Source organism: Trichosurus vulpecula, chromosome 9 (genome assembly GCF_011100635.1).
Source record: "Trichosurus vulpecula isolate mTriVul1 chromosome 9, mTriVul1.pri, whole genome shotgun sequence".
NCBI lineage: Eukaryota > Metazoa > Chordata > Mammalia > Diprotodontia > Phalangeridae > Trichosurus > Trichosurus vulpecula.
The window spans coordinates 82163564-82179239 of record NC_050581.1 but is presented as its reverse complement, the minus strand read 5'-3'; the positions used below and the strand labels follow the sequence as shown (position 1 = coordinate 82179239).

The 15676-nt window shown below is 41.5% G+C and overlaps 1 protein-coding gene across 1 annotated transcript in view; it reads left to right on the top strand.

Moving 5' to 3' along the window:
* The window catches only part of ZNF316 (zinc finger protein 316), a 38021-nt gene that overhangs the window by 4255 nt on the left and 18090 nt on the right, over positions 1-15676 (top strand). The window contains exons 2-5 of the mRNA XM_036737823.1: positions 744-1488; positions 1804-1895; positions 4477-4603; positions 5266-5379. Of these exons, the coding sequence (XP_036593718.1) occupies positions 771-1488; positions 1804-1895; positions 4477-4603; positions 5266-5379 (1051 nt within the window). The 5' untranslated portion in view covers positions 744-770. The remainder of the gene's footprint in view (positions 1-743; positions 1489-1803; positions 1896-4476; positions 4604-5265; positions 5380-15676) is intronic.

The window sequence follows — 15676 nt, the reverse complement described above, 5'->3', positions numbered from 1 at the left end:
TAGTTTCAGCTGGATCTCCCAGCCTGAGGCCCAGATGAAAAAAGCCCTCCTTTAGGCTTGGAGTGGGTGGAGATTGTGTAATCTTTATTGAGAGTTCAAAGTGTCCTAGGCTCTGTACAGAAAATATACTTGACAAGACTCTGCCCTCTGGGAGATGACCAAGGCAACATGCCACACACATGTTATCACACTGTAGGTACTGCACAGGGCCAACAGATCCAAGGGAACGGGTTGTACCTGCAGCCTAGAGGAGGAGAAGATGAGAAGGTTTTTTTTTTAACGTCTCTGGGTGATATAGGGAAACTTGAGATTAAAAAAATCTGAACTGGAACAGAACATTTGAACAAATTGAACTCAATAAACATTTATCATATGCTTACTTTGTGGCCAGGTACTGTGCTACGTGTTGAACTATCAGCCAGAAAGGGGGATCAGCAGAGAAGAATTTAGTCCTCGAGGGTGTAATTGACCAGTTTTTGTATATAGGAATGGAGGGCCGCTAGATTCTTTTAACCTTTTCAGATATTTTTTCTCCATGGTATTTTCTTCCAGACAGCTAGGCTGACTAGAATGTAAGTGCTTTATTTCTTTGGATGAAGGGACTATGTTGGGGATTCTTAATTGTCCCAACAGTGGTAGCTTGGAGGAGGGACCTAGATATAGGCATAAAACTGGTTCATCAGGCATCCAAAGAAGCATATGTTGCATACAAATGTCCTGATTGGATAACCTACTTCTTCTAGGTTGAGGCATTGGAGGAGAAACAGAAGATGGCAGCCCTACATACAACCCCAGACTCCCCAACCACCCAGCTGGAGAGAATGGAAGTCAGGCCAGAGTGTGAAGTTGATCACGAGGAAAGGGAGGGGAGCCCAGATCTGGCTGAGGACAGCCCAGAGGAGATTGAGGGGAGTCCAGAGCCAATGGAAGAGAGCCCAGATGAGGGTGAGGGGAGCCCAGAGCCAATTGAGGGCAGCCCAGAAGAAGATGAGGGCAGTCCAGAGGAGGATGAAGGCAGCCCAGAGGAGGATGAACGCAACTCAGAACTGATTGATGGAAGCCCAGAGGCGATTGATGACCTCCCAGAGCCAATTGATGGCAGCCCGGGGCCCATCCTGGGCAGCCCAGAGCCCATGATGGGCAGCCCAGGGCCTATTGATGACATCTCAGAGCCCATCATGGGCAGCCCAGAGCCTATTGATAGCATTCCAGAGCCCATCATGGGCAGTCCAGAGCCTATCGATAGCATCCCAGAGCCCATCATGGGCAGCCCAGAGCCTATCATGGGCAGCCCAGAGGTGATTGAAGGCAGCCCAGAGCCCATTGAGGGTAGCCCAGAGCCCATCATGGGCAGCCCAGAAGTGATCGAGGGCAGTCCAGAACCTATTGAGGGTAGCCCAGAGGTTATTGAGGGCAGCCCAGAGCCAGAACCACAGGAACCATTGAACCATGACTCTAAAATGGAATCCCCAGTTCTTCAGGAGAAGGGTAAGGAGGGGTCTTCCTTTTGGTTATGATAAGGAGGAACCAGATAACTAGAAGGACCAAGGGTATGTGAGGGGAGGGGCTGGCATTGCCTCTAGGGCATAAGCAAGAGACGTTGGAGTCGAAGAAATGATAGGCTCTAAATTCTGTAAGAACTGAATAGATAGTAGTTCCCAGTCTGAATTTGGGACTGTAATGATCTTTCCTGGTTTTAACTTCCTGGAACTGTGGGACTGGTGGTAGAAGGTGAAGGGGGTACCTCTTTTAATTCATGAACCTGGAGGAGGGGTTAGGAACTAAACATACTTTCTTCCTCAGCTGGGTCAGTCTCCTGGGTTCCAGCTATTTTTAAGAAAGAGATCCTTGATGATGATGAAACAGCGACTGACTTCCTAACTACTGAGTCCCAGGTGAGCTTTTGTTCTCTCTCTCTAGGGCTAGGATCTAGTTTTGAGATTTTTCTTTTAGTAGCTGTGTGACTTTGGGAAAGTCATTTAAATCTCTCTGATCTCATTTTGCTCATCTGTCAAATGGAGCTGATATTTTAAAACCTATCTCACTGCATTTTTGTGAAGATCACATGGCATCACAGAACCTGAGTTGGAAGGGAACTGAGGGACCTTCTAGTTCATCTCATACAAGACTTCCAGAATCAGAGAACCTACTGCTTCCCAAGGGAGCCTGTTCCTTTTTGGGGAAGTCAGAATCCTCAGGAAGTCTTTCCTTAATATCAAGCTTAAATTTGCATTTTTGTGACTGGTACCCATTGCTCCTAGTTCTGCCTTCTGACTTGAATCTTTTTTCCATATGACAGCCCTTGATGTCTGTCTCTCTTAAGTTTTCCTTTCTCTATGCTTAATACCCCTCAGCTACTTTACCTGATTGGTCCTAGTAAACTTGAGGCCTTTTGTTGTCTTGGTTGCCCTCCTTTGGAGGCTCTTCAGCTTTTCAGTGTCCTTCTAAAATATAGCATCCAAAACTGAACAGGATACTGTTGTTTGGGCAGGACACTGAGTACAGTTGGTTTATCACTTCCCTAGTTCTGGACCTGATGCCTCTTTATGCAGATTGTGTTATCTTTCTAGGCTGCCGTATCACACAGTTGACTTATTTAAACAAATTTTTGGTTGTACCTCTCCCATTTGTTGTTCGTGAAGTTGAATTTTTGAACTCAAGTGTAAGACTTGACGTTTATCCTTATTTAATTGCATCTTAGATTTCTGCCCAGTGTTCCAAGAGCGTGTTTCAGGAGGTTTCCCTATCCTGACTTTTGCGTCCAGTATGTTGGCTGTCCCTCCTAACTTTTTGTCAACCGCCAATTTGATATAAATACCATCTGTGTCTTCAAGTCATTGAGAAAAATGTTCAATGGCACAAGGTGTTTTGTAATCCCCAGAGTGTTCCTAAAGTCTGTAGGCAGTTTAAAACATTAACAACTTCTATAGGAGATAAAAATCTATACAATGCAATAGAGAAGTAATTTATTCATTTTTTTGAAAAAAGTGAATTTTATTATTTTGTATTTTTTCCAGATAATTTACCATAGTAGGCTAGATGGCCTCAATAAAAGAAAAAAAGAATTTGTTCTTTAGTTACCTGAATTTAAGTCTGTAACGGTATCAGAAAATTTACAATTATGAGGATGTATTAAAACTAAAGTATGAAAAAACCTTGGTTTTAGAAAAATGAACTTCATGATAGAATAATTAACGTGATCAGTGCTGTAACACAACTTCAGAATTTGTTCACGAAATTAGATGTAATGAGGAGACCCCTGCTCTGGGACCTAATCTGCTGGTCTGAGTGGGGTTGGTAGAGTCTGGGCTACATAGAAAATTGTAATGTTTGTATATGTAATGATGGTGAACATGTCAAAACTTAACTATTTTAAGATTAAATGTATTAAATCTTGAATTAATTACCTTGGCATTGCATTTACAGATTACTTTTTATCTCCCATAGAATTTAATTTATTAACATTTTAAACTGCACATGGACTTTAGGTACACTGTTTAAATAACCAGTTATTATTACTTAATACACTTTCTTGGCAATCCCTTCTCTCTAATCTGGGTTAGGTGCTGTTCTGCTTGGAAGCAGAGCTAAGAAAAAGTTATTTTCTGGAGAGCATTGCTAGTCAGTGGTTATGTAGCCGTTAATTCCCTTCTGGTGATGTATGCCCATTTTTTCAAAAGTCGGAGAGTAAGCCCATCCTAGTAATTTTGTTTTTTTCAGTACTAATTCACCTCCAATTATTTCAATGCTTCAAGGCCCTTTGCTTGCCAAGGTGTGGGTGTTCCTCCTACTGATACAGATTCTAACTCCTCTTTTCCTTAAGAGACAGTCTTTGCTCTGGTCAAAAAAAAATCCATTGCCTGGCAGCCAAACTTCTGGTGGTGAACCTTTCCCACATTGGCTAGTCTGGTCCTCTAGGACCAGTCCATCCATCATCACACCTGTATCTGGAGGCTTTCTTGCTTGGTAGGATTTGCCAGAACTTGTTGTCTGTTGGCTCAGCCTTTCAGATCCCAGAGTTGCCTCTCCACCATGACAAAGCTCTGCAGGAAGGTTTTGGTGGAAGCTACTGCAGTTACCCCAGTACATTCAGATACTATTTTCCCCCTAGCTTTGGGCCTCTTCTCTTACTTGAGATAGCCCTCATATTACCTTTCAAAGTAAGAGCTTTTCTATGACTAAGCAAACTAAAATTTAGAACTTATACCTGGACTTTTGGTACATCTCATCCTCCTCTCTGTCCTCCCATCTCCCCTAAAAATTTTCATATGTATGATGCTACAGTTTAATTAACATCTACTAAGTCATACTGTCTGAAAGTTAACTTTTGTGTGACCCATACTCAAAGAAGGGATTATGTTTTCTCTCTCCTTTATCTCTCAGTATGGTTCTCAGTTGCCATTGCTGGCTCATTTCTTCACTCCTTCTCCTCGTTTGGGGCACAATGGGGATATGTTTACTGCTCTTTTTTCTTAGGGACTGGTGACATTTGAAGATGTGGCTGTGTATTTCTCCTTGGAGGAGTGGGGAAGGCTAAATGAAGCTCAGAAGGATCTTTACAAGGAAGTCATGCAGGAGAACTATGGGATTCTGGTGTCTCTGGGTAAGTGGTAGTCTTCCTGGCATCTAAAAAGCAGTGAGCAGAAGGATGAATTCACTTCCAAGGGTGATATTCTTTCTGAAACAGACTGTCACTCCTTAGGACTGCTGGTCTCTGACAGGATGGGAACGGTGCTAGACCCAATTCACATTTCCTAGAACAAAGCAGCACCTGTTACATAGGGCTCTGGAGTGGTTTTGAGTTATAAGCTTAGGGTACCCACAGAATAGCATGTACATTGAAGCCTCAAGGCCTCTTTTGACCCAGGAGCCCAAGTGTGTGTATTAGGTGTTATACAACCATCAGTCCCACTCAGAATCTCTTTGCTACAGATTTTGCTGACATCCAGTGGTGCGAGGTGTCATTTGGAGTTGGAAAGATGAGAGCACTCAAGTAAAAGCCACACTAAAACAGTAGGTGTGGAGAAGGGGTAGTTAAGAGAGTTGGGGGAAAATATTAAGAGAAGATCTCAAAGGAAAATTGAATGTGAAAGAAGCTGTAAACATTTAAGAGGGACTGAACTAAGGAAATAACATTTGCTAGCAGATGACAGCAGTCCCCTCCTTGGAGTGTGGGGTAAAGGCTATTGAGATAGTACCACTGATAATGAGCAACCCTATGGTCACCTTCTTTCTTCTCTTTTTCTTTTCATCCCTTTTGGATAGGTTATCCAATTCCTAAACCTGATGTAATCTCTCGAATGGAGCGTGGGGAAGAATTGTGGGTCCCAGACAGCCCTGGTCCTGAGGAAGGAGATATTGTAACTGGTGTCTACACAGGTAAGAAGCATGAGAATAGGAATAAGAGGAAAGCAAAGGAATGGGAATTTCATAAGTGTTCTCCTTTCTTGCCCTCATCCTGGTCCTATACATAATTACCCTTGAAATTCACTTTAATTTCCCACTTTTATGTTGATGTTGATTGCTAACAGTTCCAACATGCAGTTGTGCAGTGAGGAGTAAAAGCTGTTTAATTTGGACTCCTTTTAAAATTGGGAACTTTTCTGTCCCTGTGGCTACTGCAGCTCTCAACATCCGAGCATGGCTTTAAAGAACTAACTTTACTGACGGGTGGCATTTTGTACACTTTGGGGGTTGTGATGGGTGTGTGAGCTTGGTGGAAATATTTTCTGGCCAAAGACATTACTAGGTTAGGAGTCTATGGGTCATGTCAAGCAGCTCACTGAAGTCATAGTGGATGAGCTCAGAGGATTCCTTTCAGCATTTTAGGAAACAAATTTTTCTTCTGTCTGAATATGCATGTTAAGGGTGGTTTTCTAAGTCATTCACTTTTTAAGGACACTGTCTTCTCAAAGGTGGTGTAGGCCTATGCCAGACTTTTCCTCTGGCTTCATTTTTTCTTCCTTTGGTGCAGAGCCAGCATGCCACAAAGCTGAAAAACCTCGTGTAGTTCCATTGGTCCTATCAGCTCATTCTGTGCCTTGTATTTGGGCCCCCTTGACATCAGGGTCTTCTATTCAAAACTGACTTTCTTTTATGATTCATGTTGCAGTGATATAATAAGCGTTAAGGTGCAACCCTTAAACCAGGATTAAAGAAATACTATTGGTAAATACTTATTTTTTTCTGGGGCTCTGTTCCGTTTAGTTTGCAAAACTACTTGGGTTTGAAAGAATAGGAAGGAGAATTAGAGGGGGGAGGGTGTATGAGGACAGAAGTTAAGGTACAGGGATTAAGATCAGGGCTGTGGCTGGCCCTAGCAAGGAATACAGATTATTGTAGCCTTGTTGCAGTTCCTTGTCACCTCCTCACCCCCCAAAATTAATTGTAAAGTGCTTTTATATTTTTCAAAGCACTTTCATATAAATTATCTTGTTTTAATTTTACAACAACATACTAGGTAGGAAAGATAGATATTTTCCATGTTTTATTGATGAAAAAACTAACAAGGTCACATAAATAGGTAAGAACAGTTTCTGGATTGGACTCTAGCTTTCTTATTACCCAGCCCAGCATTATTTCTATCACACTTCAAAATGTTGTTCTTATCTGTTCATTTCTGTTCAGCTGTCCAAATTAGAGACTCAGAAGGATTAAGCACATATGAAATATGTGACAACCGCTTCCAAAAACACAATTTCAAGCAATGTTGTCTCAGCAACCATGTCATGACACTTAAGACTGTGTCCCAAGGACTGCATGGGACTGCATGATGAGCCAGGCTTTTCCTGAGTCCTGGCTTTAGTTATTGGGAATAAAGTTCTTTCTCTTGATTCTTACGTATCCCTCACTGCAGACATAGCCGTTACGGAAATTGGTGACCTGGCTTCTTATAAACCAATTGGATTAAAGTCCTGTGCCACCCTGTGACTAAGAATAATTGAATCTGGCTAAATCTACCCACTTTCTACCTTAGTTGGGCTATGTCAGCCCTTCCTACCACCTCCATCATTCACCATCCTCTGACTTACCATCTTAATCCCAGAGGGCAGGTGAAGTTTGGGGAGACCACAAATCTTTATGCCACAGCACAAAATTAGAAGGTTGCAATGGAATTCAGAGTGATGGCAGCAGTTCCCTTACAGGATTCGTTACTCCATCAAAAGCAGTAATCCTCTTCTGGACCCATGTGTTTCTGGCCAGCCTAGAATCTCACATCCTTTTGCCATCAGTTAGTTTTCAGTCCTGGCTTTGAGAAAGGACAGGATTGATTTCCTTCATGTTGTAGGGTAGGAAACGTGAGATATAGGGGGCCAGTGACAGTGTAAAGTGCCACTCCTGTCCTGGGGCCATGTGGCTGTGCCTTACCAAGGGTCTGATAGCTCTGTACTATGAAGCAGAGAGGGGAGAAGGGATAATTTCCCTCATATTTTAGAGGTGAAGTTTAGAGGGTTAGTGACATCCACTCCATACCCCCTTCACATGATAAAATGTTTTAAAACAAAAAACCCTAAGATCCAAGTTGAAAATGCAATGAAAACATTAGCTCTAGAATCCAAGAAGATGGTAAATCAAAGACTCCTAGAATATTCAAGGTCGGATTATCCCTGTGCTATCTCTAGGCACAAAAATGGGCATATTTGCTATTTTGAAAAACTATAATTCCATTCTTCACAGTGTTTTATTTTATTTAATTTTAGCTATTCCAAAGCTTGCTGCTGCTTACTTCTTGATGATGGTTTATTCTTGGGGTCTGGGAAAACTAAGAAGGACAGGCTGGTAAAAAATAAAGTAAAACAGGATCAGGGCCTCTACCATTAGGATCCTCAATTTAAGTAGTTTTGTGTTAAAAAGAACCAGGAATTCTTTCCTGTTTTGGTCAAAGAAAGAACTCACCCCAGAAAGCAAGCATTTTAATGCAGATCCATGGGACTGATAAGGAAGAGTAAGGAGGGATCAGAAAATATCTTACCAGAAGAGGAGAGAGGTGCTAACATGTTAGGAAGGCAGTTTGGATCTTAAACATTCTTGGCTCTTTTCCTGGCATGTGGAGCCTAGAGCTTGAGGCTGGAGAGGAAGGTAAGAGGAATGGGTGGGAAAGGGAAGAAGGAATGTTGTAGCTTGGGGGCTTTGTGTATCTCTAGAACCACATGCTTACTCCTTCCTGTGACTTTTCGGTACTCAACAGAAGAATTTTAATCTCTCTGCCATCTGAAGAGTTGAAAGGGCCCTCAGGGCATCTAGTCCAGTCCTCCCACTGCAAGCAGGAATTGTCTTTGTGGCATTCCCAACAACTGGTCATTTAGCTTTCACTTGAAGCCTGTTTCCTAGCACTGAAGTGATCCTGGTTTTGTTGACTAGTTAAAATGAAAGTAGCCTATTTGAGACGCTGTTGCTATTTCCTTTCCTGGCCTCTTATTGGTATGAGATCAGGTACATTTTCCCAAACAGTCTTATTCATGGGATGGTCTTTTCTGTATAACAGTGGGGCAATTTTCTAATTGTTTGACAGAGAATGCCGCCTTTTTTTTCTGATTATACTATCTCCTGATAACTTTTTTCCTTTTTTGTACTCTCCCTGGATAGGGGGGAGATCTCTGGAAGCCTTTTTACAAAATGCAAAAACGTATGAACTTAGAAAATATTTCCCAACCTGTTCAGTATTTCACTATGATTGAACATTGGTGCACCTGACAACAAGTGCAGCACTAGACAGTTACATTTTCATTTTTATTCACGTTTCACTGGCTTACTGCCTGCTTTCTTCTAGGGCCTGAGCTTGTGGAATGAATGGGACCGAAACCAAGAGAGGAAAAAAAAAACCCTGAAACATTGAGGTTAAATGAAGTGCCTAGGGTCACACAGTGAGTCAGTAGCAGAGTCAGGATTTGAATTGCATTGTTTTGACTCCCAGATGAGTGAAGATGACTGAGTAGCTGACTCATCTATATGTGGTGACTGATTAGGTTGGGGATTAGCCCAAAGTAAAAATAACATTGTCTGTGGCACTTTACAGTTTACAAAGCACTTTCAAATTCATTAGCTCCAGTGATCCTCACAACAGGGCGTAGATTGGTCAGATGTTGTTAACTCCGTTCGGACAGAAAACTAGTCCTGAGATGTAGTGGTTTGTCCAGGATGACTCAAATGACAAGTAGCAAAGCTGGGTCTGGGACCCAGGTCTTTTTACACCTGGTTTAGTAAACAAGGAACCTCCATTACTCGTTGCCAAATCAGATGCTACATCAGTAAGAGAAATCTAAAAAATGAAGTGGAGAGTTGGGATGCTTGGCAGTAAGGGAGGATCTTGAAATGGCTTCTTAGCAACCTGGCAGTGAAGTGGCACAGTAGGTAGAGGGCTGGTTCTAGAGTCAGGGAGATCCGAGTTCACATCTGGCCTCAGCCCTACTAGCTGTGTGACTTTGGGCAAGTCACTTAACCTCTACCTCCGTTTCCTCACTGTAAAATAGGGATACTAATAGCATCTGTTGCCCATTCCAGTTGTGAAGATCAGATTGGTCAACGTTTGTGAAGTGTTCAGTGCCTGACACATAGTAGCCAATAGACAATCAATAAGTATCTGTTACACACCTACTTCATGCCAGGCATTGAGCTAAGCACAGGGAATACAGAAGAGGCAAAAGATAGTTTCTGCCCTGAAAGAGCTCACACAGTAGGAATTCTAGTAGTAGATACTGTATCATTATCATCATCATTGATGTGTAGCCCACATAGGCTGTGATTTAGCTTAGCCAGGGTTGATACAATGCTTTAGGTTTGCATAGCACTTTACATGTTACTCTATTTGATCCCCCAACAGCCCTTTGAGATAGGTGCTATTATTCTACTGATTAACTGAGGGAAGGCTGTAGGCAAGTGTGTATAAAATTAAGAATAAACAGTTTAAATAAGGTAATGGGGAATACCTTGGCAGAAATTCTACCATTAAATAAAAATTTGGTGGGAGTGATAGGCCACCTGACTAAGATATTGAAAATGGGGTGGTAATGTTAAAATTGTACTGGATGGATAAATGAGCACTTCCTAGAACAGAGAATTTTAGAGCCCATGAAGAAGAGGAGGCTATTGGACTGAGTCCTGAGTTGTGAACAGAATATGTAGGACGTTATCATGGAGGCCCCATCATTGTGAAAAAGCCACCGTCTGATCGTGATCATTTATGCTTTCATACTAAGATATGTGACAAAATCGATGTGGGTATTCCCTCAATAGATGTTGACCAAAGGCTCTCTTTACCTTGGAGAAGATAGTAGTTTCATAAGTTGTCTCTAGAAAAACTAATCACCTTGTGGCCAGTGATGAGATTCTTCAGCCCTGTCTAGGCCAGTCTTCACATTCATTGTCTGCTTGTCTCAACTGGCTGCTCACTCGGTACTTACATTCCTTTTAGTTTGACTAGAATTGCCAGTGCTCGTGCTCAGATTGTATCACTTTTGAGAGCCCAGGACGAGGCAGCAGAGAGGAGGATGAGAGTGGAGAATAAAGTATACATAGATTATGTAAAAAAGGCACGACAGCAGTGAGGCATTGGTTCTTGGAGGAGGGAGAAAGAGAAATTGATAAGCTTAATTTAAACAAAGATCTGGAGCATGAAGGGGTTATTCCGTTTGCCAGTCACAGTTAAATATACCTAGATAGAACCTGGATGACCAGACCTCCAAGTTAAATCTAACAACCCCCATAGTGTCAAGTACCCATGGGAAATGGAACCCATTCTATAGAGAATGTACTTATAGCTCGTGATACCACTTCAAAGGTAATCTCAGGGCAAGGAATGGGCACAAATCACAGCTGTGTTAATCTTTTTGGTGATAAGAGGAAACTCCATTCAACCTTGGACTACAGGTCCCATAGTACTCTGTCCTCAGTATATCCCCTCTCCCTCATCCCTTCAATGAAAAAGGCCTTCCTCCAGAGGATACTGATGTGGTGGTGGAGGAATTGAGATACAAGCTATTTTTTTATTTGCCTTTCAACACCAGAGGGCAGAAAGGATGACTTTCCTTCCTTGAATCAGTTTAATCAATTTCCTGAACCCAGAGTGGGCGCATATCCATTCATGCCATAAGGTGGCCCCTGACCACCCTGCATTAGTTGGTTGTTATGAACCTTGTCTTGTATGAGCCAGCTGGCTTTTCATAAGAGGCATGTGTTGTATTTTACTGTTAAGCTGTAGCAGAAGGCCTTATTATTAACGTAGCAGCTAGCAGTGAGGCTTCTGGACTCCCTAAATTCCACCCAGTCCTCAAAATCCTTGTCTCCATGGACCGAGGCATTACTGGCTAAACTTTAGTGTATCCCAAGCCTAGAGTGATTTTATAGACAGAATTGAAACCAGAAATTGTTCACTTATCTTTGAGATACCACGTACTTCCCTCATGACAATCTCATGACATAGGTAGAGCAAATATTAATATCTTCTTTCTGCGGATAAGTAAACTGAGGTTCAGACTGTTACTTAGCTAGTGTTTCTGTGGTGCTTTAAGGTTTGTGAAGCCCTTACCTGTGTTGCTATATTGATCTCAACTCTGAGGTGGGGGCTATTATTGTTATTCCCGTTTAACTGATAAGTAAACTGAACATTTAAGTGATTTGGCCTTGGTCACACAGCTAGTCTGTGTCTGATGCGGGATTTGAACTTGAGTCTTCCTAACTCACTAAGTCTTAACACCCATGATCACATTGAAAATGCTGGAGTTGGAGCATGTTTTCCAAATCTAATGTTCTTTTCGCTATGTCATGCTATATTTTTAGATGATTCATTTAACCAGAGACTTCCAGATGCTCCACACACCACTAGGAAATTTATTTAGAAGGTCCTAGGTACTTCCTGTCTCATTTTTTTGTAGTTCAGCCTCTCATACATGTAGGATCATAACATTTTTTAGCTGGAAGAGATATTAAAGATAATCTAATCCAAGACCTTCATTTTATAGCCAAGGAAACTCAGGTTAACTTCAGTCAGGTGACTTGAGGTCACTCATCTATTGAGTACAATTGCAGAGGCAGAATTTGAACCCAGGTCGTCTGACTTTAAATTCAGTGCTTTTCTATCGTACCATATTATCATTTCCATTTTATCTTATACCTGTGTATGTTTCCCAAGAACCAGACTGTCCTCTAATCTTCAAAAGTACTCCTTTGACAATAATTAATAAAAATTCAAATTTGTAAGTGAATCCTTCTGATCAGAGGATCCTTGTGACCCCTCTGGGTTCACGGGACTTCCTTTGAGTAACCTGGCTAACCATTATTTTCCAAAAGTTGAGGGAGAGTTTAGTATCAACTGATAGCATGATAATTTCAGCATATAAAACCAAAGAGACCTTGGGAAATGGGGTCTTCAGCCCTCTGAATTCCATCTTTTCTGAGAGAGGTTATTCAAACACATCCCTAGTTTCCATAGAACACTGTGTCAATAGCCAGAGTCAGTACTCCCACTTTGCATGCTTCCCTAGGTGTGGGTGGCTTCATATCCATCTTATCTTTCAATAATCATTACTCACATTTGCATAAATGATTTCCTTAATACAGCCTTGTGAGGGAAGGGTAATATAAGTATTACTCCCATTTTACAGACAATGACACTGAAGTGTCATGTTCATGTCATGCAAGTCAAAGATAGGGACAGGAATTTGTTCAGCTGGGAAGGGGAAGGGACTATGCATTTATAAAGTGCCTACTGTGTGCTGGATACTGTGCCGAGTTCTTTACAATTATTATTTCCTTTGATTCTCACAACAACCTTGGGAGGTTGGTGCTTTTATTATCCCCATTTTGTATTTGAGGAAAATGAGGCAGAGAGAGGTGAGGTGATTTGCCCAGGGTCACACAACCAGTCAGTGTCTGAGGCTGGTTTGACCTCAAATCCTCCTGACTCCAGGCCCAGTGCTCTGTCCACTGCTCAACCAGCTGCTCTCACAAGTCACACAAGGTATAATAACTTACAATTCCTTTGTGTTTTAAGATTTGTAAAGGACTTGTAAAAGGAGGATATTCAGACATTGATTCCTGTTAGGCTCAGAAAAAGTGAATACTCTACATAGCACTTTAAGGTTTATAAAGCACTTGCCTCACAATACTTGGGTATTGTGATGTGGTGTATGTTGTATCCCCATTTTTCAGATGAGGAAACAGGACCAGAGAGGTTTAGCGTCTTGCCCAAGTTAGTATCAATCAGGATTTGAACTCAGATCTCCTAATTCCATGTCCAGCGTTCTTTCTGCTCCACAAGAGAATGTTTTTAAATGGTATACTTTTGTAAATGTGATTGCTATTCTGGGAAAGGAACTGTTTTTTGTAGTTTGGACCTGGAAGGGACATGACCTTCCATGTGCTCTTTCACTTGTAATTCAGGTAGTGATTGGTTTTCAGGCACTTGGCCTGGGACTGTCCCCTTTCTTTATATCATTAATTCTCTAGAGGTTTTAAAACTTGGATCATAGCTACCCCCTGCATATCTTCCCTTAAAGAGACAATTCATTCCTCAGAAGAGTTGTGCCCATTTTTAGTCTCCTAATTAATTTGGTTTCTCCTGAACTTTAGTCCATCCCAGCCCTTTCTGTCCCAGGGATGGAATCTTGTGGCCAAGCTAGATTCACGGGAAATAGAAGCTTCTTCCTGACCCCCGTAATCTAGACCTTATCTAACCAAGTGAAGTTTTAATCTCTGTTTCGGCACAGGACTGTGTTTGTTTTATAAGTTGAATGACCTCAAAGGAGTTTGGCTGTCTGGGTCCCACATGAGGCATTCACATTTCTTGTGCTTCAGTCCCTACCTTACCACCCATTAATTAACCTATATTAGTACCCACAAGTCTCAAACAGGTTATTTTTTAAAGTAGAATTTTATTTTCAGTTATGGCTTCTCTTCCCACCTCTCCCTCCTTCACCCTTTGAGAAGGCAAGAAAAACAAAACCCATTCCAAATACATATAGTCATGCAAAACAAATTCCTGTATTAGCCATATCTGAAAAGAAAAGAAAATGTGCTTCAGAGTGTGCTTGGAATCCATTGGCTCTCTGATGGATTTTAGCTATGGATAGCATATTTCATCATGAGTCCTCTGAAATAGTGGTTGATCATTGCATTGATCAGAGTTACTAAACCTTTCAGAATTGTTCACTTTTACAGTATTATTATTGCATAAATCATTCTCTTGGTTCTACTTAATTGACTTTGTATCAGTTCATGTAAGTCTTCCCAGGTTTTTCTTAAACCATCCACTTCAACATTTCTTATAGCACAATTATATTCATATACCATAATTTGTGACACCACAAAAGAGAGCTGCCATAAATATTTTTGTACACATGGGCTCTTTTTCTTTGATCTCTTTGGGATGTAGACCTAGAAGTAGCAGTATCGCTGGATCAAAGACTAGGCACAGTTTAATAGCTTTTTGGGTATGGTTCCAAATTGCTTTCCAGAATGGTTGGCCTGGTTCACATTACCACCAGTAGTGCATTAAAGTACCTGTTTTCCCATAGCCCCTCCAACATTTGTCATTTTCCGCCAATCCAGTTGGTGTGAGATGGTACCTCAGGGTTGTTTTAATTGGCATTTCTCTAATTATTAGTGATTACGAGCATTTTCTCATATGGCTATTGCTGGCTTGGATTTCTTCCTCTGAAAGCTGCCTGTTCATATCCTTTGACCAAGTCAGCTGGGGAATGGCTTTTATTAAAACTTTGAATCAGTTCTCTGTGTATCTTAGAAAAATGTAGTCTCAAGTGATTTGAAAGAGTTCTGGAAATAACTCCAAGTAATACCTCATATATGATTCTCCACATCAGAACAACATTCCTGTGGGTGTCTTCCTACTCAAAGAACAGAGAGGTCACCTTTGGACCCAGGGATACCTGTGTTCATTGAGAGAATGCCCTCTATATTCAAAGGCCAATAAAACCAGACAACAAAGGAGCTATATGGTCTGGAATCTACTGATTGTATTATTTAACTTGAGTTGTTCAGTCATTTTTTTCAGTCTTGTCTGACTTTATGTGATCCCATTTGGGATTTTCTTGGCGGAGATACTGGAGTAGTTTGCTGTTTCCTTCTTCAGCTCATTTTGCACATAGGAAACCAAGGCAAACAGGGTTCAGTGACTTGCCCAGGGTCACAACAGCTAGTCAGCATCTGAGGCCAGATTTGAACTTAGGAAGATGAGTCTTCCTGACTCCAGGTCCAACACTGTATCTACTGTGCCACCTAGCTGCTGTTTAAATAGATATCTTTCACCTATTTGTCGATCACTAAGATATGACCCTGGGCCCTAAGTTTTGAGAATGAAAGTGGGAAAACAGATTGAGTTGCTAGACAGCAAAAGGGAGATGCAGGAATTAAACCATTTTGCCCTCTAGTCAAGCTTCTGACTATTCTTTCTGAAGAAGTTCATTACTTTGAACAAACACCAGCTACATAGCCTTGGGCAAGTCACTTACCCTCCCTTGGCCTTAGTTTTCTCACTTACAAAATGAGGAGGTTGACTTCTGACTTGCTTTACAACTCTGGATCTATGGTCCCATTATCCACTTTTATTTAGCACAACATATTGCCCACTACAGGACTGTGGTGGCCCTAGAAAAATGTAGCGTTGCCACTTCACACTCTTCTGTTTGTCATGTGACCCGTGGCAACCAGCCATTATCAGTTT